The sequence below is a fragment of the Typopeltis vanoorti genome, chromosome 25 (genome assembly GCF_054136105.1).
Source record: "Typopeltis vanoorti isolate ZY-2024b chromosome 25, IOZ_Tvanoo_1.0, whole genome shotgun sequence".
In the NCBI taxonomy this organism is placed as follows: domain Eukaryota; kingdom Metazoa; phylum Arthropoda; class Arachnida; order Uropygi; family Thelyphonidae; genus Typopeltis; species Typopeltis vanoorti.
Genome location: NC_143573.1, coordinates 27,321,515 through 27,347,641, shown reverse-complemented (window position 1 = coordinate 27,347,641; position 26,127 = coordinate 27,321,515). Strand labels below are relative to the sequence as shown.

The 26,127-nt window shown below is 36.2% G+C and overlaps 2 protein-coding genes across 2 annotated transcripts in view; one reads left to right on the top strand and one right to left on the bottom strand.

Annotated features, from left to right (window-relative positions):
- LOC150092619 (epidermal retinol dehydrogenase 2-like) overlaps positions 1–9,689 on the top strand; it is a 152,492-nt gene extending 142,803 nt beyond the window's left edge. The window contains exon 5 of the mRNA XM_090414575.1: positions 9,632–9,689. Coding sequence (XP_090270701.1) covers positions 9,632–9,661 — 30 coding nt within the window. The 3' untranslated portion in view covers positions 9,662–9,689. The remainder of the gene's footprint in view (positions 1–9,631) is intronic.
- A 246-nt stretch (positions 9,690–9,935) lies between these two features.
- The window catches only part of Stt3A (catalytic subunit 3A of the oligosaccharyltransferase complex), a 226,581-nt gene continuing 210,389 nt past the window's right edge, over positions 9,936–26,127 (bottom strand). Inside the window, exons 14-15 of the mRNA XM_090414768.1 lie at positions 23,979–24,167; positions 9,936–10,245 (exon numbers count right to left, since the gene is read on the bottom strand). Of these exons, the coding sequence (XP_090270894.1) occupies positions 10,100–10,245; positions 23,979–24,167 (335 nt within the window). The 3' untranslated portion in view covers positions 9,936–10,099. The remainder of the gene's footprint in view (positions 10,246–23,978; positions 24,168–26,127) is intronic.

Sequence of the window (26,127 nt, the reverse complement as noted above, 5' to 3'; positions counted from 1 at the left end):
TTAATCTCTCTCAGAACTCATATCTGTGGTCTGCAGTCTTCGATGAAGTGTTTTATTTCTAACCCAGCCACAGATCATTAGTTAAAACTAGTTTGAACATTGTCTTGTATAATAATACAGCTAGTTTGGTGTTTTGACCAATTCTTTCCCATTCTAAATATGTGCTTTGCTAATTACTAAAATTTGTGCAGAAATGCGTAAAATGTTTTACTTGTTCTACAGGTTTTTCCATTGTTTCTAATAAATTTCAAAGTATCTTTTTATTGCTGATTTTCACCACCTTCATCAATTTCCTAATATGTACTCTGTGGTAGTGTTCAGACTTCTATGACAGCACTCCAATATTGTCATATCTACGAGTGGAGGCTGGAAAGTTCTGATAAACACCTAGAACAAAAATGATATTCAAGCAACTGATATAACCACAAATTTCATAATTTTTGTTTCTATTGTATGCATATTGGATTAGCATAACTATAAATACATTTAATGATTAAACAAATTATTTCAAATGGTTGTAATTTATTATAACTTTTCTCAAACTGGCTTTACTTGAGATGCTGATGGTTACTAAAAGTTTGGGAAACACTTATCTAGAATTTGACTATCTGATAAAATATTCTGAATTATGCAATGCAGTGTTGCAAAGCATTTATACCTCTATATTTGAGCATTTCTGATCTAATTTCATCTACTCCAGCAGCCTTTCCACATTTTAGGTTTCTGATGACTTTTTCTACCTTAAGTAATATGTACTTGTGATTGCATTCCTCTTGAATGTTTTCTATCACCATGATGTCACAGCTTGTTTCATGCAATTTTTCAAATAATCACTTGAGATATCTTGGATATCCTTATCTTCAATTTTCATATCACCTTTATCATCTCCGATTCCTTTTTACAGTACTCTTTCCTCCATTTCGATGTTTTTTTCAATCATCTGCAGAATATTTTGCCACCTTCCTGATATTTATTTCTCAGGTTCTTACTAAAGTCTTCCCATGATTTTGTTTAGCTAGTTTTACACACTGCTTCACTTTCCTACATTTTTCTCTGTACTCCCTCTAAGCACAAGCATAAGCTAACTTACTTGAATGGAATTTTCAATAAGCTTTCTTCTTTTTCTTGACTGCTTGTAACTTATTGAGTAAACCATGAAGTTCCAGTTTTTATATCCTTGCCATATACTTCTCTGGAAGAATCAATAACTGTTTCTTCAGAGTCTGCCACCAAATTTCCAAGAAGGTTTGGTTCTTGTTTTCAAACTGCTTCATTTTTTCTTGAATAATATATTTGCATATTTGAGTCACATATTATGTGACTCAAATATGCATATTATGCACAGTTGGCGTGCTTAAGGGTCAAAGCTATATAAAAGAGAGGAGACTTCCACATAGCCTTTAAAGGAATGTGGAGAACCGACCAGGGCTTCTGACCTAATGTCCAATCCTCACCTTCTCGTGGTGCACTCTGTTAGGTATCTACCTGGATACCGAATGAACGAGGATGGGCTGGCAATTTGGGATTTAGCCAACCAAATTGTATTCTTATTGGCTTAAACAACAATATTAAATGATGGTACAACATGACAGAATTTCATGTCGGCTGGGGTGTCGTGTGGTTAAACAACATGGAACCAGGGCAAACAGCGAAAAGTCAGCTAATGGAATAAATCCTAAAACATACCCCAACTCAATATCACCAGAGTTGAAGATCGGTACTATCAACATAAGATGCCTGAATGGCAAAGAAATGGAGCTAGCTGAGGAATTGGATAAGTACCAGATCGACATAACAGGGATGACTGAAACAAAACAGACAAAAACTGGTGAGATCTTTCTGAGCAATAAACACACAATGTTATATTCAGGCAATGACAATCAAGGAAAAGAAGGAGTAGCCATAGTATTCAACAATAAATACGAAGCTAATCTTCTTGAATGGCAGTCAATGCTTAAAGTTGGAGCAGCTCTCAGATGTGAACTGTAGACTAAAATATACAAACATTATTCAAGAAAAAATGAAAGAGTTTGAGAGCAGGAATCAAACTTTGGAGATTCCAGTGGCAAGTTCTGAAGAAAACATTGATTGATTCAGCCAGAGAGGCATGTGATGAGGTTGTCTGCAAGGATAGAAAAATCAGAACTCCATGGATCACAGAGACAAATGTAAGAAAGCTAAACACTATGTAAAACCAGCTAAACAAAAGTTATAGGAAGACTTGGTAAGAACATCGATAATAAATATCAAGAAGGTGGCAAGATATTCTGGAGGGTGTTGATAAAGCTCAGAAATAGAGGAAAGAGTGTTGTAAAAGGATTAGAGATGATAAAGGTGAAATGAAAACTGGAGAAAAAGATATCCTTGAAGTATGGAGTAATTACTTCAAAAAAATTGCTAAACGAAGGTAGGCAGTTATGACAGCACAGTGATAAAAAACACTGACCAGGCATGCAATTAGGAATACATATCAATATCTAAAGTAGAAAAAGCCATCAAAAGTCTGAAATGTGGAAAGGCAGCTGGAGTAGATGATATTCGACCCGAAACGCTCAAGTATGGAGGTATAAAAGTCTTACAGAGGCTGCACTGAATAGTTCAGAGAGCCTGGACAGAGGGACGAATTCTAGATGATTGGACTAGAGCTCTCATAGTACCCATATATAAAAAGGAAAATAAAACTGAATGTGAGAATTACAGAAGTATTTCTCTACTGAGTGTTCCTGGTAAGATTTATGCGAGTATACTTGAGAAACGGTTGAGAAGAATTGTGAAAGAGAAGCTTGGTGAAGAATAAGCTGGATTCAGGCCAAATAGAGGCAGTCAGAATCAAATTTTCACTTTACGACAAATAGTTGAGAAGTCATGGAAATATAACAAAGATCTGTATTTAAGTTTTGTTGATCTGGGAAAAGCATATGACAATGTGCCAAGAGAGAAGCTATTCAAAACGCTACAGTTGTATGGTGTCAGTGGGCTAAGTATTGCTTGATATAATACTCCACTGACACCATACAACTGTAGCGTTTTGAATAGCTTCTCTCTTGGCACCTTGTCATATGCTTTTTCCTCTGTTATTCATTATCTATATCAGGCGTGGCTAACTTCATTCTATACGAGGGCCAATATATGATGAGTGGTAGCGTCATGGGCCGCACACTTTTAGACAGAACTTAAATAAAAATAAACTCTGCATTTTTTCAAGGCAATAGTTATGTATTGAATTACTATATTTGTTAAATCATTTAAATACGGGGAGAACAATATAAAATGCTTGATTGGTTTAAATATAAGTTGTTAAATTAAATTTAATTACATATTTCTAGTTTTTTTTTTTTTACATGTAACACAACACCATGAGCGTTCATCTGCGGCAAAAAGTTCATCAAAGTCGATTTTCAACGATGATGAAGATATTTGTAACAAATCCTGAAGTTGGTCATCAGTCGGTCAGCTTCTTTGCGATGATTTAACTGCCCTCATAGTTGAGAAAGTGCATTCACATATTGAGTAATCTTTTTAATGCAATTTTTATTCCGTGTTGAGAATATAAATTGTTTCCGTCATCAGAAATAACGAATATAACTAGTATATCAATCAGAAAATGTGCAGTCAAAACTAATAGCTAAATTGATAATACATATAATTTAATATAGTTTTTATCCTGTTGCGGGCCGCACAAAATCACGTTATAGACCGCATGCCTGCTGTTGACTACCTACGATCTATATGATCACATTATGAAGGAAAGTGGTATTAAACCTGATATCAAAATTTACGATGTTAGTGTCAGCTCTTTGCTTTATGCAGATGATGTTATACTTCTAAATAAATTCTCTACAAGTCTGCAAGATTCTGTGACTAAATTGAATAACTGCTGCAATAGATATGGCATGAAAGTCAGCATTAAAAAGACAAAGACAATGAAAATAGGCAGAAGCACCGAAAATATTAACTGCATTGTGAATGGAGAGCCTATAGAAACAAGTAAAACATTTCAGCTACTTAGGCACGATTTTTAGTGAAGATGATAAATTAAATATGGACTTAGACAACAGAATCAACAAAGTTGGTATGGTAGGAAGTCAACTGAATAAATTTATATGGAATAAGAGAGAAATTAGTCAAAACACTAAATTAGCTGTATACAAGACAGTGTTCATGGGTGCTTAACGGTCAAAGCTGTATAACTGAGAGGAGACCTCCACACAGCCTTTAAAGGAATGCGGAGAACCGACCAGGGCTTCTGACCTAATGTCCAATCCTCACCATCTCGTAGTGAGGTAGATATTCAGTATCCAGGTAGATACCCAACACTCTGTTGGGTATCTACCTGGATACTGAACGAACGAGGATGGGCTGGCAATTTGGGATTTAGCCGACCAAATTGTATTCTTATTGGCTTAAACCAATATAGAAAATAATGGTACAACATGACAAAATTTCATCCTGGCCGGTGCATCGCCTGGTTAAACAAGGCCCCCATTGTTTTTGCCAGGGAACCAGGGCGAACAGCGAAAAGTCAGCTACTGGAACAAATCTGAAAGCACATCCCATTTCAACATCACCAGAGTTAAAGATTGGTACTATCAACATTAGAAGCCTGAATGGCAAAGAAATGGAGCTAGCTAAAGAATTAGATAAGTACCAGATCGACATAATAGGGGTGACCGAAACAAAAAAAAAAAAGACAAAAACTGGTGAGATCCTTCTGAGCAAAAAATACAAAATGTTATATTCAGGAAATGACAATCAAGGAAAAGAAGGAGTAGCCATAGTATTCAACACAAAATATGAGGCTAATCTTCTTGAATGGCAGGCAGTCTGAAGTAGAGTGATGTGGGCAAATATCAGTATGGGGAATGGGACAATGAGACTTATTTGTGCCTATGGTCCCACAGAAGGTTCTACTAAGGTAGAAATGAAGGAAGTTTTTGATGCTTTAGAAAAAGCAACTGAAACAATGAAAAATTGGTCCTTGTTGGGGATCTAAATAACAGAGTAGGAAATGATTGTCAGACATACAAAAATATTTTAGGAAAATTTGGAGAAAAGAGCAAAGCTAATAATAATGGCAAATACCTGTTGGATTTCTGCTCAAGACATGGACTGGTTATTACTAACACCATGTTCCAACATAAAAATGTGCACAAATCCACATGGAGAGAAGAGGCAAGGAATAAGAAAAGGCTCATTGACTATGTTATAGTTGATAATGATGTTTTCTTCCTGGTGCAGGACACCAGAGTGTATAGAGGATTTGAAATTGGAAGTGATCACTATTTAGTCTTGAACTGGATAAAATTGAATTTCATATTGAAAAAAATAACATGTAAGAAAGTTTTAAAGTGAATAAAAGTTGAGCAGCTCTCAGATGTGAACTGTAGACTAAAATACACCAAGATTATTGAAGAAAAAATGAAAGAGTTTGAGAACAGGAACCAAACCTTGGATATTCAGTGGCATGCCTTGAAGAAAACCCTGATTGATTCAGCCAGAGAGGCATGTGGTGAGGTTGTCTGCAAGGATAGAAAAATCAGAACTCCATGGTGGACACAGGAAGTTAAAGAGGCAGTGAAGGAAAAGACGAAAGCATATCAAATGTTCCTGGCAAATAAATCAGATTGTGCTCTTAGAGAATACAGAGACGAATGTAAGAAAGCAAAACACTGCATAAAACTAGCTAAACAAAAGTCATGAGAGGACTTTGACAAGAACATAGAAAATAAATATCAAGAAGGTGGTAAGATATTCTGGAGGTTGTTGAAGAAGCTTAGAAATGGAGGAAAGAGTGCTGCTGTAAAAGGAGTTAGAGATGATAAAGATGACATGAAAACAGGAGAAAAAGATATCCTTGAAGTATGGAGAAATTACTTCGAAAAATGGCTAAATGAAACAAGCAGTGATAGCACAGTGGTAAAAAACACTCAACAGGCATATAGTCAGGAATACATACCCATACTTGAAGTAGAAAAAGCCACCAAAGGCTTGTAACAGAAAATTACAAAAATGGAAAGGCAGCAGCAGTAGATGATATTCAACCAGAAATGCTGAAATATGGTGGTATAAAAGTCTTACAGTGGCTGCAATGCATAGTTCAGAAAGCCTGGACAGAGGGACGAATTCCCGATGACTGGAGTAGAGCTCTCATAATACCCATATATAAAAAGGAAATAAAACAATGTGAGAATTACAGAGGTATTTCCCTACTGAGTGTTCTTGGCAAGATCTATGCAAGTATACTTGAGAAACGGTTGAGAAGAATTGTGGAAGAAAAGCTTGGTGAAGAACAAGCTGGATTCAGGTCAAATAGAGGCTGATAGGATCAGATCTTCACTTTATGACAAATAGTAGAGAAAGCATTAGAATATAACAAAGATCTGTATTTAACTTTTGATAATCTGGAAAAGGCATATGACAAGGTGCCAAGAGAGAAGCTATTCAATACGCTACAGTCATATGGTGTCAATGGGGCATTATATCAAGCAATACTTATTCTTTATTTGAGTTGTAAGTCAGCAGTTAGAATTGAAGGAAGTACAGGAAGATGGTTTAATCTTAAATCTGGTGTGAGACAAGGATGTAAATTATCCCATCTGTTATTCATTATCTATATGGATCACATTATGAAGGAAAGTGGTATTAAACATGATATCAAAATTGGAGATGTTAATGTCAGCTCTTTGCTTTATGCGGACGATGTTATACTTTTAAATAAATCCGCTACAAGTTTGCAAGATTCCCTGACTAAATTGAATAACTGTTGTAATAGATATGGTATGAAGGTCAGCATTAAAAAGACTAAGACAATGAAAATAGGCAGAATCATTGAAAATGTCAACTGTGTTGTGAACGGGGAACCTGTGGAACAAGTAAAATATTTCTGCTACTTACGCACAATTTTACTGAAGATGGTAAATTAAATATGGAAATAGACAACAGAATCAACAAAGCTGGTATGGTAGGAAGTCAACTGAATAAATTCATATGGAATAAGAGAGAAATTAGTCGGATCACTAAATTAGCTGTATACAAGACAGTGTTCAAACCAGTTTTAACTTATGGATCTGAGAGCTGGGTCAGGAATAAAACACTTGACCAACGACTAGAGATCGCAGATATGAGAGTCCTGAGAAAGATTAGAGGCATAAACAGATGGCATCAATGGCAATATCATATTAAAAATGAGGATATTAGGAAAGAACTTGACATTGTCAGCATCCAGGAATACATTAGCAGAGCTAATCTCAGGTGGTATGGGCACTTAAATAGAATGGGCGAGGAAAGATTAGCAAAACAAGTGTTCTCTGCAAGGTTGGCAGGAAAAAGACCCAGAGGAAGACCAAGATATAGGGGAATTGATACTGTACAAAGTGCCTTAGACAATAGAAATATAAGATCTGATAATGTTTTAGTCTTGGCAAGTAACAGACTGATTTGGAGGAAAATTGTAGATTGGAAGTTAGTAATGATGTAAATTTTTCATATAGTACTATCATATCCTGTACACCCCTTGAGGGTACATGGCAAGAATTTGATGATGATGAAGACAGTGTTCACACCAATTTTAACTTATGGATCTGAAAGCTGGGTTAGAAGAAAACATTTGACAAAGACTAGAAACTGCAGATATGAGAGTCCTGAGAAAGATTAGGGGCATGAATGGCAATATCATATTAAAAACGAGGATATTAGGAAAGAACTTGAAATTGTTAGCAGAATGTATTAATCTCAGGTGGTATGGTCACTTAAACAGAATGAGAGGGGAAAGATTAGCAAAACAAGTGTTCTCTGCTGGGATGGCAGGAAAAAGACCCAGAAGAAAACCAAGATATAGGTGGATTGATACGGTAAAAAGTGCCTTAGAAGATAGAAATATAAGATCTGACAATGTCGGAGCCGTGGCAGCTTTCACCGCTGAAAGCTGCTCAACTTTGACTCTTTAAAACTTTCTTACATATTTTCTTTTCAATGTAACATTCAATTTTATCCTGCTTAAAACTAAATGGTGATCACTTCCAATTTCAAGTAATTAGTTACACTATTGACTTGAAACAGCGTAAAGACACTGAGAACAATAACAACACAAGGAGACATTTGTTTCTTGTATATGTTCTCTCCATGTGAATTTGTGTATTTATTTATTTTGGGACATGGTGTTAGTAATGACTAGTTCATGTCCTAAAGAGAAATCCAGCAGATGCTTACCATTATTATTATTAAGAGCTACTTCAAGGAGTCCTTAAACTCGTTGAGGGAGGCCCTAAACATCACATCAAAAACTATCCAACATTTGCACAGTATCTATCATACTTTTCTTTGGACTCATTCATAGTCATGGCACCCACAACAGACTCTGGTATTCCACTCATTAACTACTCTTCAAGCAAAAAAAAAAAAAAAACTGGTTCTAACAACCTTGCTAACTACACTCTTACTCAGTTTTCATGGATGGCCCCTAGTTCTTCCACCACCAGACCTGTTCTGAATTAATCTTGTAAATCCGCTCAGTAATTTGTACGTCTCAATCATATCACCCCTTTTCTGCAAACCAAACCATTTCTGTAACTCACAAATCTTCAACCTGTTATCATAAGGTCCATTCCATAGACCTACTATCATCTTGGTCACTCACCCGTGGTTCCTCTTTACCTTCTCCTCCTCATCACCAAGAAACACTGGCACCCAGATCTACATGCAGTAGTCAAGATGGGGTCTTATCAAGGCTCGATAAAGAGGAACAATAACCTGCTTGTCTCTGCTCATTAAAGTATTCTTCAGTAACCTTATGAACTGCTTTAGCCACTTTTGCTATGTGCTTCCTAAACTTTAATTACCTATCCACTAACACTCCCAAGTCTCTGGCTTCATCAATTTCCTGGAGTACAGTTCTTCCACCAATGTAGTATACAGCTGGTCATCTTTTCACCCCAAAATGCATAACCTTACACTTTGCCAAAGTAAACTGACATCCACTCTCCTTTTTATTAGCTTTGCTCTTTTCTCCAAATTTTCCCAAAACATTTTTGATAATCATTTCCTGCTCTGCTGTTCAGATCTCCAACAAGCACCACAGTTTCCTTTTTTTGTTCGTCAGCTGCCTTATACAATGTCTTAAAAAAATTCCTTCACTTTTTCCTTAGTAGAATCTTCTGTGGGATTATAAGCACAAATAAGTCCAATTTCCCATTCTGATATTTGCTCACATCATATCACTCTACTTGATACTACTTGCCATTCAAGACAATTATCAAATTTTGTGTTGAATAATATAGCTACTCCTTTTCTCTGATCATTATTGCCTGAATATAACATCTTGTATTTGTTGCTTAGAAAAATCTCACCTGTTTTGTTTTCTTTGTTTCATTAATGCCTATTATGTCAATCTGGTGTTTATTTAATTCTTTTGCTAGATTCATTTCTCTTTATTCTGATGTTTCTTATTAGGTGCCAATCTGCTGATGATGAGATTTTTGCCCTGAGGCCTTGTTTAACTGGGTGATGTCCAGCAAGCATGGAATCCTGTCATGCTGTATTATCATGTTATTTTGGTTAAGGCAATAAGAATATAATTTGGTCATGTAAATCACAAATTGCCAGTCCATCCTCATTTCATTCGTTTATTATCCAGATACTAACAGGGCACATCACAAGAAGGTGAGGACTGGACATTAAGTCAGAAGTATCAGCCACTTCTCTGCATTCCTTGAAAGGCTATGTGCAGGTCTCTTTCCAGTTATCCAGCCTTTGTCCCTTAAGTGACTTGAAGGTAAGATAATATTTAGCAAATTTTAAGTTACTAGAGAAGAACAATATTTTGAGCAGATATTGGAATATTAAATTTTAATCATTCATTAAAAATAAATGTTGTTTGTATTTTTTTATTAAGTGGTTCTTTATTTAAACTGACATGATGTGATAAAACAGCTGGCATAAAAAAAAAAATCCTTTATTCAGTATAAAAGACAGCTCACTTTATACATGTGCATGACCAAAATGTTGTACAGATAATTAACAACTCACATATTTCTTAATATGAACAAACAATATTTCCTTGTGTATTTTAATTTTTCTTCAGCTTTTTTTTTTTTTTTTTTTTTTACACACCTCTATTAGGAAGGTCTTTGACTTTATATATTCTTACTAACCAATGCTCTGTAGTATATGCTTCTTCCAAAACATCTAATTCAAAGTCCTTATTACCAATTTCTGCATTTCTTACACGATCATAGCCAGGAGGTTTTCCTAATTAAAAATAAATAAATGAAAAAATGCAACTTTCAAGTTTTCAGACTGCAATTAAAATAACTTAATTTTTTTTTTTTTAAATACAGGTTACAAGTTGATATATTACAAAATGATTCATTTTATTAATAATTTCATTATTATTAGTTTCCAAACAATAATAATTTTCTTTCAAATTAATCCTATTTGGTCTTCAGTATAGTTAGCTCATACATTTTGGTCTTCTAACACTATATAACACCTGTTTTACAACTCATCTTCACATTTTTATTTAAGTTCAAATATGCATAAGCAAAGTTCCTAAAACTGCACTTTCAGACATTTTTCATGGTAGCCAGTACTACTTTATTCTCATCTGAAGGCAAAATTTTTTTTTTGGAAAATGCCAGTTTTTCATTATTTATTCAAATTACTACTCCATACTGCATTAATTACAATGAGTAAAAATTTAACAAAATTAATCCTTGCTACAGATTAGTGATGACTAATCCTTGAGTCCTTTTTTTTTTCCTATGGATTGTACAGAGGATTTCTTTGTGGTGCTTTTGCCACCCCACCACAACAACAGGATTTTAATTCACTGGGGGGGGGGGATCATTTTAGGGTTGCTTTAATGAAATCCAATAAGAAGCAGGCAAGACTATGGTAATTAGATATAACTGTGAGATAGAAAGACAGTCATACAAATTTGTGCTTCCCCCAACTCAGCATATCATCATGTAAAAGAAAGTGGTGGATGCTTCCTCTGTACCATCTTATATGAGATATTCTGTTCCATCAATATTTTTTATTTATTTTTCATATTTCTTCCTTTGATTTGTTCAGTAGTTAGTTGGATGTTCTACTTGGCAGCTAGTGATTTTAGGCTTTTTATAGGGCAGACTTTATTTTCAGGCTCCACCATCTAAGCCTAATGCAGTAAACATTGCTGTTCTGAACATTACTATTCTGCTTTTCTACAGAAGTTGGAAGATTTGGTGAGTCAAAGATAAAGATGATATTTCTGATGAAACCAGATTATTATCCTTATGTATGAGGATGCACTTATAGCTCTACTTTTTGGAATCAGGGAATATCTCCTCATTCACAAAAGAGATCAATCTGTTATTATTTCCCTAGAATAATTTAAAATAACTTTTTATTACCATAATTTCCTATTTATCCACTCTGAATTTGTTTTGAAAGTGGTTGTTCTGATTGATGTTAACATTATCTTTCTATGAGAATGCCACCTGAATGCAATTTAAATATATATATATATATATATATATAGATAGATAAATAGAGATAGATTCTGGAACTCCTGCCAATCCTCTAAAAACTCTTTTAAACAAAGAAAGTGGTGTTTTGTCTACAGGGCATTTACCTGCCACATGTATAATGAGAAACAATGGTAGCTTTATATGTTAATCTCATGTTTTTTGCTACTTACTTCTGTTGGCAAACGATGTGTCAATGGTTTCTGCACTTGGTTGAGAGATGAAGATCCCCAGTGTTGGATCGTACATCCTGGCTTTGAATCCGCCATCTTGTTGGAACTTAGTTCTTATTTAAATTATCTGTTTTTATTATCTTAATTAATTGTTGGTTGATTACTAATCCAAATATAGAGAAATTTATATTATCCTGCACCACCCTATATTCAGATTAGTCTATATAATATAGAGGAATCAATCATCAACTAACGTTTGCAATCTCACTTTTCTACAGGCCGAGGTTAATATTATCATTTAAGGCTTCCGCAAGGTTCGAATAAATTTTATGAAGAAAAATCAGGCAAACAACAAATTGAATTCAATAAAATAAACATTTATTACAGGGTTATAGAACATGTACATTTAAGCATAATTTTCTAAGCAAGATAATCTAATTGAACAATATTCAAAATATCTCTGAGACACTGGTAGCCTCTCGGTTTAGTTTCAAGATTGAAGTTTAATTTACAGATCTTATTCTCTAATGCTTAAATACTGTTATCACAACTTGTCTCTGTTCAATGAGATAATTCAATTCTTCTATACATCAACTTAGTTCAAATACTCATAACAAACATTAACCCAGCCACTGGGGAGGACAAATTAGTCTTCTCGGTGCCGGTCCCAAGCCCGGATAAATGGGGAGGGTTGGCGTCAGGGAGGGCATATGGCCATAAAAAAAAATCATGCCAAAACCAAGGACAAAATGTTGAATAACAGAGAAAGGACCACTGCTAGGGCGTACCCCGTAAGCGACGTGCAGTTCTGTCGCCCGAGGACTGTGAGAAGTGGGCTAGGGCTACTGAACCAAGGATGGGTTCGGCTAAAGAAGCAAGTCCAACAGAAAGAGAGTGTGTGTAAAGTAAGAATCGGGTCGCTGAGTGCGGGTACGATGAATGAGAAGAGTAGGGAGATAATGGACATGATGAGAAGAAGGAAGCTGAAGATCTTGTGCATGCAGGAGACAAGGTGGAAGGGCAATAAAGCAAAGGAGCTGTTTTATAGTGGTGTGAATGAGAAGGGAAGAAACGGAGTTGGAATTATCATCGATAAGGAGCTGAAGGGTGGAGTCTGCGAAGTGTGCCGGAAGAATGATCAGATTATGAGCGTTAAGCTTGAGATGGGAGGAAATGTGGCTACTATATTGTGTGGCTATGCCCCACAAGTAGGTTGTGATGATGAGGAGAAAGAGACATTCTGGAGAGAACTTGACCAAGTAGTAATGGGAATCCCTGATGGTGAGAGAGTGATCATCGGAGCAGATCTGAATGGGCATGTAGGAAGGCGACGAAGCGGTGAAGAAAGGGTACATGGGGGTTGGAGTAGTGGTGAAAGAAATGAAGAAGGTAAAAGAATCATAGAATATGCTGTGGCCTTCGATCTGGCTATAGCTAACATGTGGTTCAAGAAGAGAGTTGGGCATCTGATAACCTATAAGAGCGGGGATAGAATGAGTCAGATTGACTATATTATGTGCCGTAGGAAACATCTGAAGGAGGTGAAAAACTGTAAAGTGATTAATGGAGAAAGTGTAGCGGCACAGCACAGGTTGGTTGTGGTAGACTGTGATATAAAAGGGGAAAAGAAGAATAGACGGAAGTGGCGGATACAGAGGAGAATAAAGTGGTGGAAATTGGAAGAGGAAGGCCCAAGGAATAAGTTTAAAGAAAAGGTATTGAAAGAAATGAAGTTACCAGAGGATGGAAGAATGGTGGGATGTTAATAGTCAGAATATTAGAAAAATTGGAGAAGAGGTGCTTGGTATAACATCAGGAAAGGGACTGCCTGAGGATAAGGAGGCATGGTGGTGGAATGAGGCGGTGCAGTTGGAGATCAAGGAAAAGAAAAAATGGGACATGACTGGAACTAGAGCCGACAAGGAGGCATATAGATTAGCGAAGAAAAATGCAAAGAGAGCTGTGGCAAGGGCAGTTGATGAGGTTTATGAAGAACTGGAGAGAAACGGTGGTGAAGCTCAGTTGTTGAGAATAGCGAAAGCCAGAGATAAGGCCTCGAAAGACATAACATCAGTCAAGCAGATAAAGGATGCCTCAGGAGTAGTATTACAAGAGGAGGACAAAATCAGAGGAAGATGGAAAAAATATTTCCGTAAACTACTAAATGAGGAGAATCCGAGAGAGAGAGAGGTGTGAGGATGGAGAGGCAAATGAGAGACCGGTGCAAGACATAAGTAGAGAGGAAGTGGATTGGGTACTGAGAAAAATGAAGAATGGAAAGGCTGTGGGGACAGACCAGATATCTGGGGAAGTGTGGAAAAGTTTGGGCAGTGAGGTGAGTGCATGGATATGTTATGGGATCTGATGAGGAAAATAGCCCAATTACAGGAAAAGATACCAGAGGAATGGATGAAAAGTATTCTCGTCCCAATCTACAAAGGAAGAGGAGATGTTCAAGACTGTGGCAACTATAGAGGGATCAAGCTGATGTCACACACATTGAAGATATGGGAAAGAGTAATTGAAGGGAGGATACGGCAGGAAACAAAAATTGGTGAGGAGCAATTTGGATTTATGCCAGGAAGAGGAACAATGGATGCGATATTTGCACTAAGGCAATTGATGGAGAAATATAGAGAGATGCAAGTGGAGCTGCACATGGTGTTTATAGACCTGGAAAAGGCATACGACAGAGTGGCCAGGCAGGAAGTATAGAGGTGTATGAGGAAGAAGGGGGGTGTCGGAGAAGTACGTGAGGCTGGTGAAGGAGATGTATGAGGGAACAGAAATTCAGGTCAGGTCTAGTGTTGGTATGACAGAAGGGTTCCCCATTGTCGTAGGGCTACACCAAGAGTCAGTTCTGAGCCCCTACATCTTTGATCTGGTCATGGATGTACTAGTGGAGGATGTCAAGAAGGAGGCACCATGGAGCATGCTGTTTGCCGACGCCATTGTTCTATGCGAATCATCCCGAGAGAAGCTTGAAAATACCCTGGAAGAGTGGAGAAAGGTATTGGAGGAGAGAGGCATGAAAATTAACTGGGAGAAGACTGAATATATGTCAACGGGGAGTGACGAGGATATGATCATACGACTTCAGGGTGAAAGGCTAATTTCAGGGAAGAAATTCAAGTGCCTTGGGTCGGTCGTCGAGAGGAATGGTGACCTGGATGAGGAAATACAGCACCGAATAACATGCGGCTGGATGAACTGGAGGAAGACGAGCGGGGTCCTGTGCGACTCATAAGAAGAAAGGAAAGCTGTATAAGATGGTGGTGAGGCCAGCGATGCTTAATGGCGCAGATACGTGGCCTATAACAAAGGCACAGGAGAGGAAGATGGAGGTAGCGGAGATGCGGATGTTGAGATGGATGAGTGGTGTGACAAAGAAGGACAGGATAAGGAATGACTACATCAGAGGGACGGTTAAGGTGGGACCAGTTGGCAAGAAGATACAAGGCTGAGGTGGTTCGGACATGTAGAGAGGAAGGGTGAGGAGTATGTTGGTAAATGAGTGGAGTATATGGAGTTGGAGGGAAGGAGGAAAAGAGGCAGGCCCAAGCTCAGGTGGAGGGGATAAGGTGACAGAGGATCTGAGGGAGAAAGGATGGAGTCCGAAGGATGCCCTGGACCGGAGAACTTGGAAGAGGAAGGTTAAAGATCGGTGCACCGACCCCATTTAACATGGGATAAGGCATAGTGAAAGAAGAAGATTCTCTAATGCTTAAATACTATTATCACAACTTGTCTCTGTTCAATGAGATAATTCAATTCTTCTATACATCATCTTCGGCTATTTTTAATAGAACACCACAGTTAATGTTAAGATATATCAGGTGGAGCTAACTCTTATTTCTTCACACTGAAATACAAAAAGGACTGCTCTTACCGGGTTACACACTGATTTATTATAGGCACACTTAAAACTGTAGTTAACTATTACTTTGAAGTAACAATATTCAAAAGAAATCTTCACTATAATAACTGAAATATTAAACAGAGTTTCACAAGTCTTGACGCACTCGTTTTAGGTAATCTACTTATTCCTTATTTTCTTCTATGCATTAAATTCAGCTTTGCACTATTCTTCCTCAAAACAATTGGAATCCGTCGTAATTTTAGAATTCCGTAGAAATATTCCAAATTGTCTATTAATTTCCCGGTCCTTTCTTAATCTATTTATGCCATTTCCCAAATCCCCTTACTGCCAACCATCACTTCACTCCTTGCTGTCCTGACGCTTCTCCCCTCTCTTTACTTTCGTTTTCCAATTAAAATCGTTCATTCTTCCCACCAAAATCCGGTTCTAGCCAATTCAGCTTACATCTACTATCTTCACTCCATATCACAGCCGTTCATGTTCTAAACATGCGCTGACTAAAAACAAACTCAGTTTCTCCTTCAGCAGCCAATCAAATGCATTCAGAAGAATTACATAAAATCACTCTTATATATAGAAATAAAAGAGATATATCACAATTCATATAATATACATTTAAATTTACTTACACACAGTTTCTTATAATAAATTTTACAGAATAAACTAAATAAAATGAATGACATATTTATATAGAGTCTTTTCATTATTATTACATATTCTAAGATTAAATAATTAATTAATAAGAAACAAAACTCAAAGCATTTATATGAATAATATATTACAAGCAAGAGACTAACAACAAATAATATTTACAAGTCTTGCTTATGACATGGTGGATTATGTTAAATGTGAATGAAGTATTAAAACATACAAAATATCATCATTCACAATTTAACACCAGCTATGTTTGAGGAGGAAGGATCTGTGCTCAGAGGGAGTTTAGTTTCAGTGGCAGAACTTCCTACTTAACAAAGAACTGTGTATGCATACCAACTACCTGGCAAGCAATAAATGTGCAAGTAATAAATGCACAGGGAAGTGGAATGACTGGGAATCCTGTCTAGTAAAGTCTTGGTTAACTTGGACTTTACTGGCATCGTAGCAAGCCTTAAGTCCTGTCCTCAGACCACAGAAAAGGAGATTTACTATACCACTGTCAAACTTCCAGACAAGTATACTAAGCAAATGATCTAAGCCAAGTCATCTAGGAATATCTGTTTTGGTGAAGCAAAATGTATGCGCACCACAAGGAATCCCCCCCCCCTCTCTTCTGGATTGTATTTTCATATGTAACGAGGATGCACAGCACAGCAAGCATGGAGGCAGGATGTTAGATCTCAGTGATGGTGCTCTGGAGAATAAAAAAGTGAAATAAAGTACAGGAAGAATGAAAAGAAGACCATCAATGAGAGGTTTGGTTCCAAACACCATGAACAAATACCTAAATGGAGAAGACAGTAAGTGGGGGATGCTGTACGCTCAAAGGGACCACAGGAACAATTGTTACAGCAAATATTTAACGTAGTCCTTTAGAACAATGTACACAAGTGATTTTGCTGGAGGGTTTTCAGTAGTTTGTTATAATGGTATTCATTACAATGAGAATCAATTGTAGTTATTATTCTTGGACTGTGTAGGATATGACCCACCATTTTCAAAATCTTTATAACAAATTATTCAGGTTCTCCTCCCCCTGTTTTACTAATGACAAGCTCCTCTGTTATATGTTCTGTATATCAGTGCCTTGTGAAATTTGATTTAATTTTATCAAACTGGCCATTCCACAGAGAAGATTAATAATGAACATCAAGAATACATCCATTATATTAAATCTGTCTGGAATGGAACAGCACAATGTCAAATGTCAAAGTAGACACAGAATCCTCTGATAGAAAACTAAGTTAATTCATTAAATTAAATTTGCCAAGAAATTATATTCTTCTTTAATCCTTTATCCAAGTGTAAGCAAACAATGTTTGTGTATGAAGTATCTTCGTGACTAGGCTACTTGTATAATAAAGGCCGATGATTTCACATCAGTTGCACTAGTAAAGGTTGAAACCACTACCCAGACTGGTTTCGACCTTTATTGAGGTAATGTTAAAGTGCTGGGCCTCTCTAAAAACTCTTGAGCAATCTAAACAATCACTACTAAACTCATCACTTCTGACCTGACTTACTCCAAGACAGGAAACTTAGCAGTAGCTCCACTCAGTGATAGGCAAAAACCCACCACTACCACAGCTGCTCTACTCCCCAGGAAACAAGTCCAAAAAGAAACATTATTAAATGGAATCAGTGAGAGCTAGACTCCAAAGAGATACCAAGAATGAATTAATGCCGGACTCATATATTTCCCATATACAAGCAGTAAAAAAATGTATCACCTTATTATTAAAATACTCTGGATCAGGAATAGTTATAGAAAGAGTTTTTAATTACAAATTAAATTAATCTTTTATCTGAGTGTGAACAATCAATGTTTGCATGTGAAGTATCTTCACAATTGGGTACTTGTATATAGAGGCTGCGGACTTCACATTCCACTGATGAGACCTCAATAAAGGCCAAAACCAGGTAGCGGCTCTTCCCATAATGCATAGCATTGTTCATGTCGAAAAGGAGGTGTGCTCTGCATTATAGGATACTGAGGTAACTGATGGGCTATGGATCCCCAGCACCAACCTTTTCATGGAACATTTTGAAAATATAGTCATAAATTCTGCCTCTCTGAAATCCATAATAAGGCAAAGCTACATGGCTAATGCATTCTTCATTTGGCCACATGATAAGTGATCCTTTAAGTGATCTTTTACATCATTGAGTTTTTGGAGAGGTATCCTTGCACTTTAACATTACCTCAATAAAGGTCAAAACTAGTCTGAATAGTGGCCCCTTCCACAATGCATTGCATTATGCATGTCGAAAAAGAAGTATGCTTTACATTATGGAATACTAAAGCAACTGATGCAAAGTCATCAGCTTCCATTATACAAGTAGCCTAGTCATCGACAGACAACACCTGAGGATCCACTTAACCATTGAAAAGGAAAACAATAATGGTGGGCCTTCCTTGACAATGTCACTCAAGTGTCCAACAGCTCTTCATCCTTTTCTATATATAGAAAAAAGTACCTAGACTGGAAGGCACATCTATAATCTATCACATCGACATTCCTGCCAATAATATGGTGTCTAGCATGATACATAAAACTTTAGCATATCATGTTAGAAACATTTTCTCTGACCATACTAGTCTTTCCACAAAAGTCAATCCCATCCAGAACACTCTTTTTTAGCAAATGACTCTCCTCTTCACAAAATCAACGGAACTCCCACCCCAAAAAAAAAAAAAAAAAAAAATCAGAATAAAAACCATTGCCATTCCCTATATTCAAAGCACCTCAGAAAAAATTTTATGCCATATTAAAAAAAAGTATAATATACAGATCATCTTCAAGCCACATAATACTAGTTACCCTTATTTGCTTACCAAAAGATCCTCCCCATCATCTAGACCAGCGTTTCCCAAATTTTTCCTAAGACAGAACACTTCACAAATCCTGAAATTTTAACGGAACACCTTGGTTAGAGTTGCAGCATTTAAAACCATTCCAGGCCCATATTAATATTAATTTTGATAATTTTTTCATGGAACACTTATTCACTTTCTGCACAACACCAGTGTTCTGCAGAACACATCTATTACATCCCTTGCTCCTGACTAATTACCCTACAGCAAATATCCACTTTGAAAGCCCATTACCTGCACTACAGCTGTTCTGGGGTAGCAGACTATGCCATAGATATAGATTATCAGATTCAGTGGAAAAATGCTTCCTTCTTGTATAGTACGAGATATAGATCTGGCAAACTATTTTTAGAATTTGCATCAGCATTACAACATTCACCAAATCTTGACAAATTCAGCTGCCTAGATATTCCCAAAATCTAGGAGACTGTCGCCATGATACCTTCAGCAAGTTTTCATCATTGCATCCAATAGAGGGTACCCGAGTTAGGACTGCAAGATCCTGCCATCCACAATCAGTCTGTGTTTGTTTCCCTGCCATCATGAAGATGCCTTGGTAACTGAGACAAAATATTGGTGTAATAATTTATTAACTAAATAAGCTTAGTTAATATTTATTATCTATAGATAATACTGATATTGTTTATTCAACTAAACATGAAACACAAATGATAAATCCTCATCCAAGCATACATTTATATATCTATATCTTCATAAGCATACATCTACTATATCTTCATTAAAAATGAAGATATAGTAGATGCTAGATATAGCAAACTCCTAGGGACCAGAGACAATTTGTTATAGCACCAAATTCATTATAGTTAATTTAAGGAAAAATACTGACTATCCCCCCCCCCCCCCCCCACACACAACACACACATTCCATCCCCATGAAACAAAGGAAAATTTGGCAGGAAAGATAACATAAGGAATCATGGGAAATAGCATAAAGGAAATCCTGAGAAACAGAATACAAAAGATTGGCAAGGGTTAATGCATATAAGATATATATAAAACATGGAATGACAACACAAAATGGTAGACATAATAAAGAACTAGAAATGTATGATATCATAAAATGAAAATCCAGAAATAACGTTTATAAGTTTTGAAATGTTACATTACCTTAAATTAATGTCACTTACTTGAAATCTTCATATTAAATTAAATATGTGCTGTCTGTACCATTAAAATAAAAAATAATATGAAAATTTACTAGACGTTCAATTTTATAAATGTCACCTCCAATTACAAAGAAGATGGAGATGCCAGTGAACATTTGTCTACATTAATCATCCCTGAGGGGGGAGGGGAGTGATTGACACAGCTGCTGTGAAGGTAAGCTTCTTAACTGGACAGAGAATCAATGATGTAGAGTTGGCATAAATTGATGCTGTTCTCTTAGCTCTGTAAATTAAAGCATCTCATTTTTTGAAAGCATTTTGAATGATTATCTATCCAAAAATTCTCGTATTCACAAGAATAAAGAATAATAATTTTTATTATTGCAAATATTTTGGCCAGAAATTAATGAACTATCATCAGTGCATTAGCATAATCACAAGGTGAAACTAGAACAAGGAACGTTTATTCTATGTACAGAGCTGAGCCACGTGCCACCATACAGGTTATTACAAAATCAAATTGAGATTTGATTGAGATTACAATTAAAACTAAAGGATTTCAAATACAAAAATTAACAAAATGCAGATAAATAATTGAATGACAGCATTATATATATATATACAGGGTGTTCGGGATAAATTTGACAGTTTCGTAAGGAAAAAGAAAATCTTCTTTGTATCTATTAAATTTAATGAATTGACAAAAAAACATTACAGGCAGAGTTAATTACAATACTATCAACAAGATTTACTCAAAATAACCACCATTAGCATCGATCACAGCTTCAATTCTGCTTCGGAACCTCGAACAAGCTGATGCTACAGTCTCCCTGGGAAGGGCCGCAAAAACTGTTTTAATTTTATCCATTAACTGGGCTTTTGTATTACTGGAAGTGCGATTGGTGTCTTTTTCAACTGCGCCCCATACAAAATAATCCATGGGGTTAAGGTCTGGGGAGTTTGGAGGCCAAACATTTGGACTGGTGAAGTCGTAGAAATTTTCAGACAACCATTTTTGACTTTTCCCAGAGGTGTGGCAAGGGGCCGAATCCTGCTGCCATACATACGGCCTACCATTGGCTACCCTTGTTATCCAGGGCTTGACTACAGTTAGCAACTCCACGAACAAAGCCCGAATTCCAATGCCAGGGTTCTTCAACACCTGTTCCTGCAGATTTGCGAGGAATTCTGCTGTACGAACGCAATCAGATCGTCTGCTAGGGATCTTTCTTCTTGCTACATCCTCGTAGTCACCATTGCAAGTCTCTAGTTCATGCCTGATTGTTTTTACTGTATTCAGGGAGCATTGGGCAGCAGTCGTAATATCCTTATTTTGATGGTGGGCACGAATCATCATGATACAAGTTATTCTCTTCCATGATTCAGGTGGGTTCCAGCTATCCATCCTTTCTGACATCTTGTATATGAATGAAGAAGGGTCCAAACTTTTAAATGAAGAGAAGTGTGTGTTAATACATGTAACTTACGGAAAAATATAATTAATTATAAATATGTCAAATTTATCCCGAACACCCTGTATATATATATATATATATCAGCGTTCATATTTATTTGGTAGATAATTTTATGAAAAAAAATTAGTTTGAATGACTATAATACCGAGAATAAAAAAGAATAAAGTTTAATGCTGAGATACTACTAGTTTCGTGGAAAAAATTAACTTCTTCAGGTATCAAAGACAAAGAATTATATAAGAAATAACAGAGACATTATAAAATTACATCAACAGATCTAATATAAAAGACCGTAGTACAGTTTAAACAGGAATGCATGCTGGAGTTCCAATTGAAGTTGACTATGTGAGTGGGTTATCACGAGAGCACCAGTACTGAAGAGTGGCAATGTGTGTGTCAGACAGATTGTAGCTAAGGCTGAAGGCCACCAACACCTCGTAGACTGGCTGCAAGCTTCTAATTTACATGTGTTATGACGAGCTTGAAAGAAAAATAATCGAATCTAAAGAAATATCCCTCGATTCATCCCATATAAATAACAGCCTTAGCTACAATCTGTCTGATGCACACATTGCCACTGTCCGGTACTGGCGCTCTCGTGATAACTCACGCACGTAGTCAACTTCAATTGGAACTCCAGCACGCATTCCTGTTTAAACTGTACTACGGTCTTTTATATTAGATCTGTTGACATAATTTTATAATGTCTCTGTTATTTTTTTATATAATTCTTTGTCTTTGATACCTAAAGAAGTTGATTTTTTTCAACGAAACTAGTAGTATCTCAGCATTAAACTTTATTCTTTTTTATTCTCAGTATTATAGTCATTCAAACTATTTTTTTTTCATATATATATATATATGTAGAAAGTATTTTACCCTGGGTATAATAAATGTTAACCATACCAAGCTATTTTAAACCTGGTTTTACTCCATTTCCCAAGTAAGCAAACAGATAAACAAGTCAAATTTGCGCCTGCAAGTGTTGCAAGTCTAGCTGACCCTGCACGTATTGTCTTTTGCTTACTTGGGAAATGGAGTAAAACCAGGTTTAAAATAGCTTGGAATGGTTAACATTTATTATACCCAAGGAAAATACTTTCTACATTTATATCTCCTCCTGAGATTTTTATTTAATAAGGTTAAAACACCTTATGGTAACTTGTTCTGGTAAAATACTTATAAGCTCTGTATTACTAAAATCTTGGTATTTCTAGCCCGGCTCCCACTGATGAGACCTCAATAAAGGTCAAAACCAGTCTGGGTAGTGGCTCCTTGCCTTTAATACAAAGCATCATACATCTCCTCCAGGAGATGTGCTTTGCATTAAGGGTAAATATTAAGATTAGTGATCAGAGCTTATTCTACTTTTACCATGAGTTGCCTTGGTCTTGCACTACGTGCAGGGTCAGCTAGACTTGCAACACTTGCAGGCGCAGCTAGACTTGCAACACTTGCAGGCGCAAACTTGACTTGTTTGTCTGTTTGCTTACTTGGGAAATGGAGTAAAACCAGGTTTAAAATAGCGTGGTATGGTTAACACACACACACACACATATATATAAAAATTAGATGTTCTTGTAGTCATTTTTTGGCCGAATATCCTATTTGTTCAAAATACTAGTGGAGGCACTTACTGAATCTGGTAAACATCAGGGAGGGAAAGAGGGGGTTGTTTATCTTTAGTGGATGGAAACCAGGAGGAGATTTTGTTGACAGAGAAAAGGGACTTGCTGTACAGGTTCAGGGTTGTTCTTGAGGTTAGGCTTGGCAAGAACAATCCTGAGCCTGTACGGAAAGTTCTGCATGGTCATAATGTGTATTGTACTTGACAATACATTATATTCTTATTTTAATCCTGTATCCAAGCATAAGCATGAAGTTACTTCATGGTAAGTCTACCTGTATACAGAAACTGTTGACTTCACATCAATTACCTTAGTATCCCATAATGTAAAACCATTATAGGAAGGGTAACTACCTAGACTGGTTTGACTTTTATTGAGATCTCATCAATGGGAGCCAAAATGTTTTTGCATTATGGGATATGAAGGCAACTAATGTGAATGGCCTCCAAATACAAATAAACTAGTTGTAATGTTACTTCATGGTTATGCTTCTTAAGCATGAAGCATTTTCTGATATGAAAGGAAGCACTTTCTGAATAGTGATTTGAAGAACAAAGGAAATTAAACAGAAGATACAACTGGATTGGCTAACTCTCACTGATTAAATCTCATCAGTGCATTGATCTTGATATTAATATATACAGATTAAAATTTCTTACCTGCTTCAGTATATACTGATCCAAACCTGTAGTAGCACATTTTGTACATTAAACAATTAAGTAAAACAGGGGAACCTTCTCTATCTATACGAAATTCTCCAGATGGCGTGTAGTAGTCATTTTCTTTAATGTGTCTCCCTCTTTCTGTACTACCACCTATCCGCACCATCCATAAAAACTTATTGATATCTAGAGGAGAAGGGAGGAAAAGAAGAAATAAAATTATAATTAAAGTTAACATAAAATATGTAAAAGTAATATTTCACTGTGGACTTGTACATTATGGTGAGGGCTTAAGTTTTAATTTAAGAACTTTCATAAAATGTCTTGCCAATGAGCTTATTAAGTTCAGCTGAATGTTTAGCAAATTTACAGGTGGAACAATTTATGTCATCCACAATGGAGCAAATGAGGTTCTAGGTTTGTGGACCTTAGGTAGTCCATATACAAGGGGGGGGGGGGGGAACTGGAAAGTTCTGATAAACACCTAGAATAAAAATGATATTAAAACAACTGATATAACCACAAGAAAGAACATACGAGAATACAAGAACATAAGTTACCTTCATAACTTTGCTACTAGTATGTTCTTTCTTGTGGTTATATCATCAGTTGCTTTAATATCATTTTTGTTCTAGATGTTTATCAGAACTTTCCAGGACCCCCTCATAGCCTTGGTATATGTGTGGTAAAAGATTTTTAATTTGTCAAAGTTTTCACTGTTAATACTATCAGACAGGCTCATAGTTTTATTTTTTTATAGCTGCCTGGGATCCTTCACTATTGGAATATAGGCTGATATATCACATAATAATTCTTTTGTTATTGTAGTCTTCTGTATAAGGATCACTGTTGGATTGCATTTAATATGTCTACATTCAATATAACTAAATTTTTATTTAAATTTAGTTATATTTTTATTTCCACCCTTATGTTTTCTCCAATGTCCAACTGCAAGAGAACATAACAAATTGCATCTTTATCTTTAACCACTTTTTCACATACGGCACTGTACTATGGGTTTTGCGACTACTCGTGTGTGTGTGTGTGTTTGAGAGGGATAGATAATATATAAATTTAAGTTTTTATATCTTAAAATCAGAAACAATTCACATTTTACATGTCAATAACCAGCTCCTAGGTAGATATAACAAAAAATACACTGAATATAACAGTTTCATGACAAGTATAGAAAAATGTAACATAACATATAAATGTTTATTTGCAGGCAAGAGCAATATTTCTTTTTTTTTTTTTTTTAATTCAGAAAAAAAAAATTACTAAAAATGTTCAAGACAAACCAATTGGAAAATTAAATTTTTTTTTTGATTAGCCAAATGGCTTCAGAGGGGCTACATTTTATTATATTCTGAAAATTGCCATGTGCAGTTTTAAATATTTCTGTGTTTTGCTACATATTATTTTGCAGCAGGACGAGTTCAAAGTACATACTTTTTTTTTAGTGTACTTCCACCAATGAAAGTTGTAAACATACAGTAGATTAGTATAATGGGTGGGTGAAGATTTTTTATTTATTTACTTAATTATATACAGTGATATATATTTTATTCAACTTTCAAAACAACAAGCCTTCAATTCACTGACCATTGCATGTTAGTATAACACCATGGAACCATACTTCAGTTATCTAACCCTTTGATTATCAGAATGGCAAACTGCCTTCCCGATGTAGTCAGATAAATGGCAGATTACTGCCCATAGAGATCTGCACTACTTCAGACAATAAATATATTAGGGACCATGAGATGGCAGAACTTGTTTGCTGTCAGTTCACTGGATTGCATTTCAAATTAGTGATAATATTGGTCAGCTATCTATGACTGGCTAGTGGGAAAGATTGAATGTCCATTCAGTCTCTTGCCATATCTGACAATTAAGAAATGGGCTTCCGAGTTTACACGTGGCTGTACCAGCCTTGAAGATGATCCACGTGAAGGACGTCCAAAAAGTGTAATGCCACCAGAAATCATTGATTGAGTGCATGATACAGTATTGGATGACTGGCGAGTCAAAGTGCGTGAAATTGCTGAGACTACAGGCATTTCAAAAGAATGTGTAGGATATATTTTGCATGAAGAATTGCAAATGAAAAAGATTTGTGCAAGATGGGTGCTGCGCTTGTTCACAG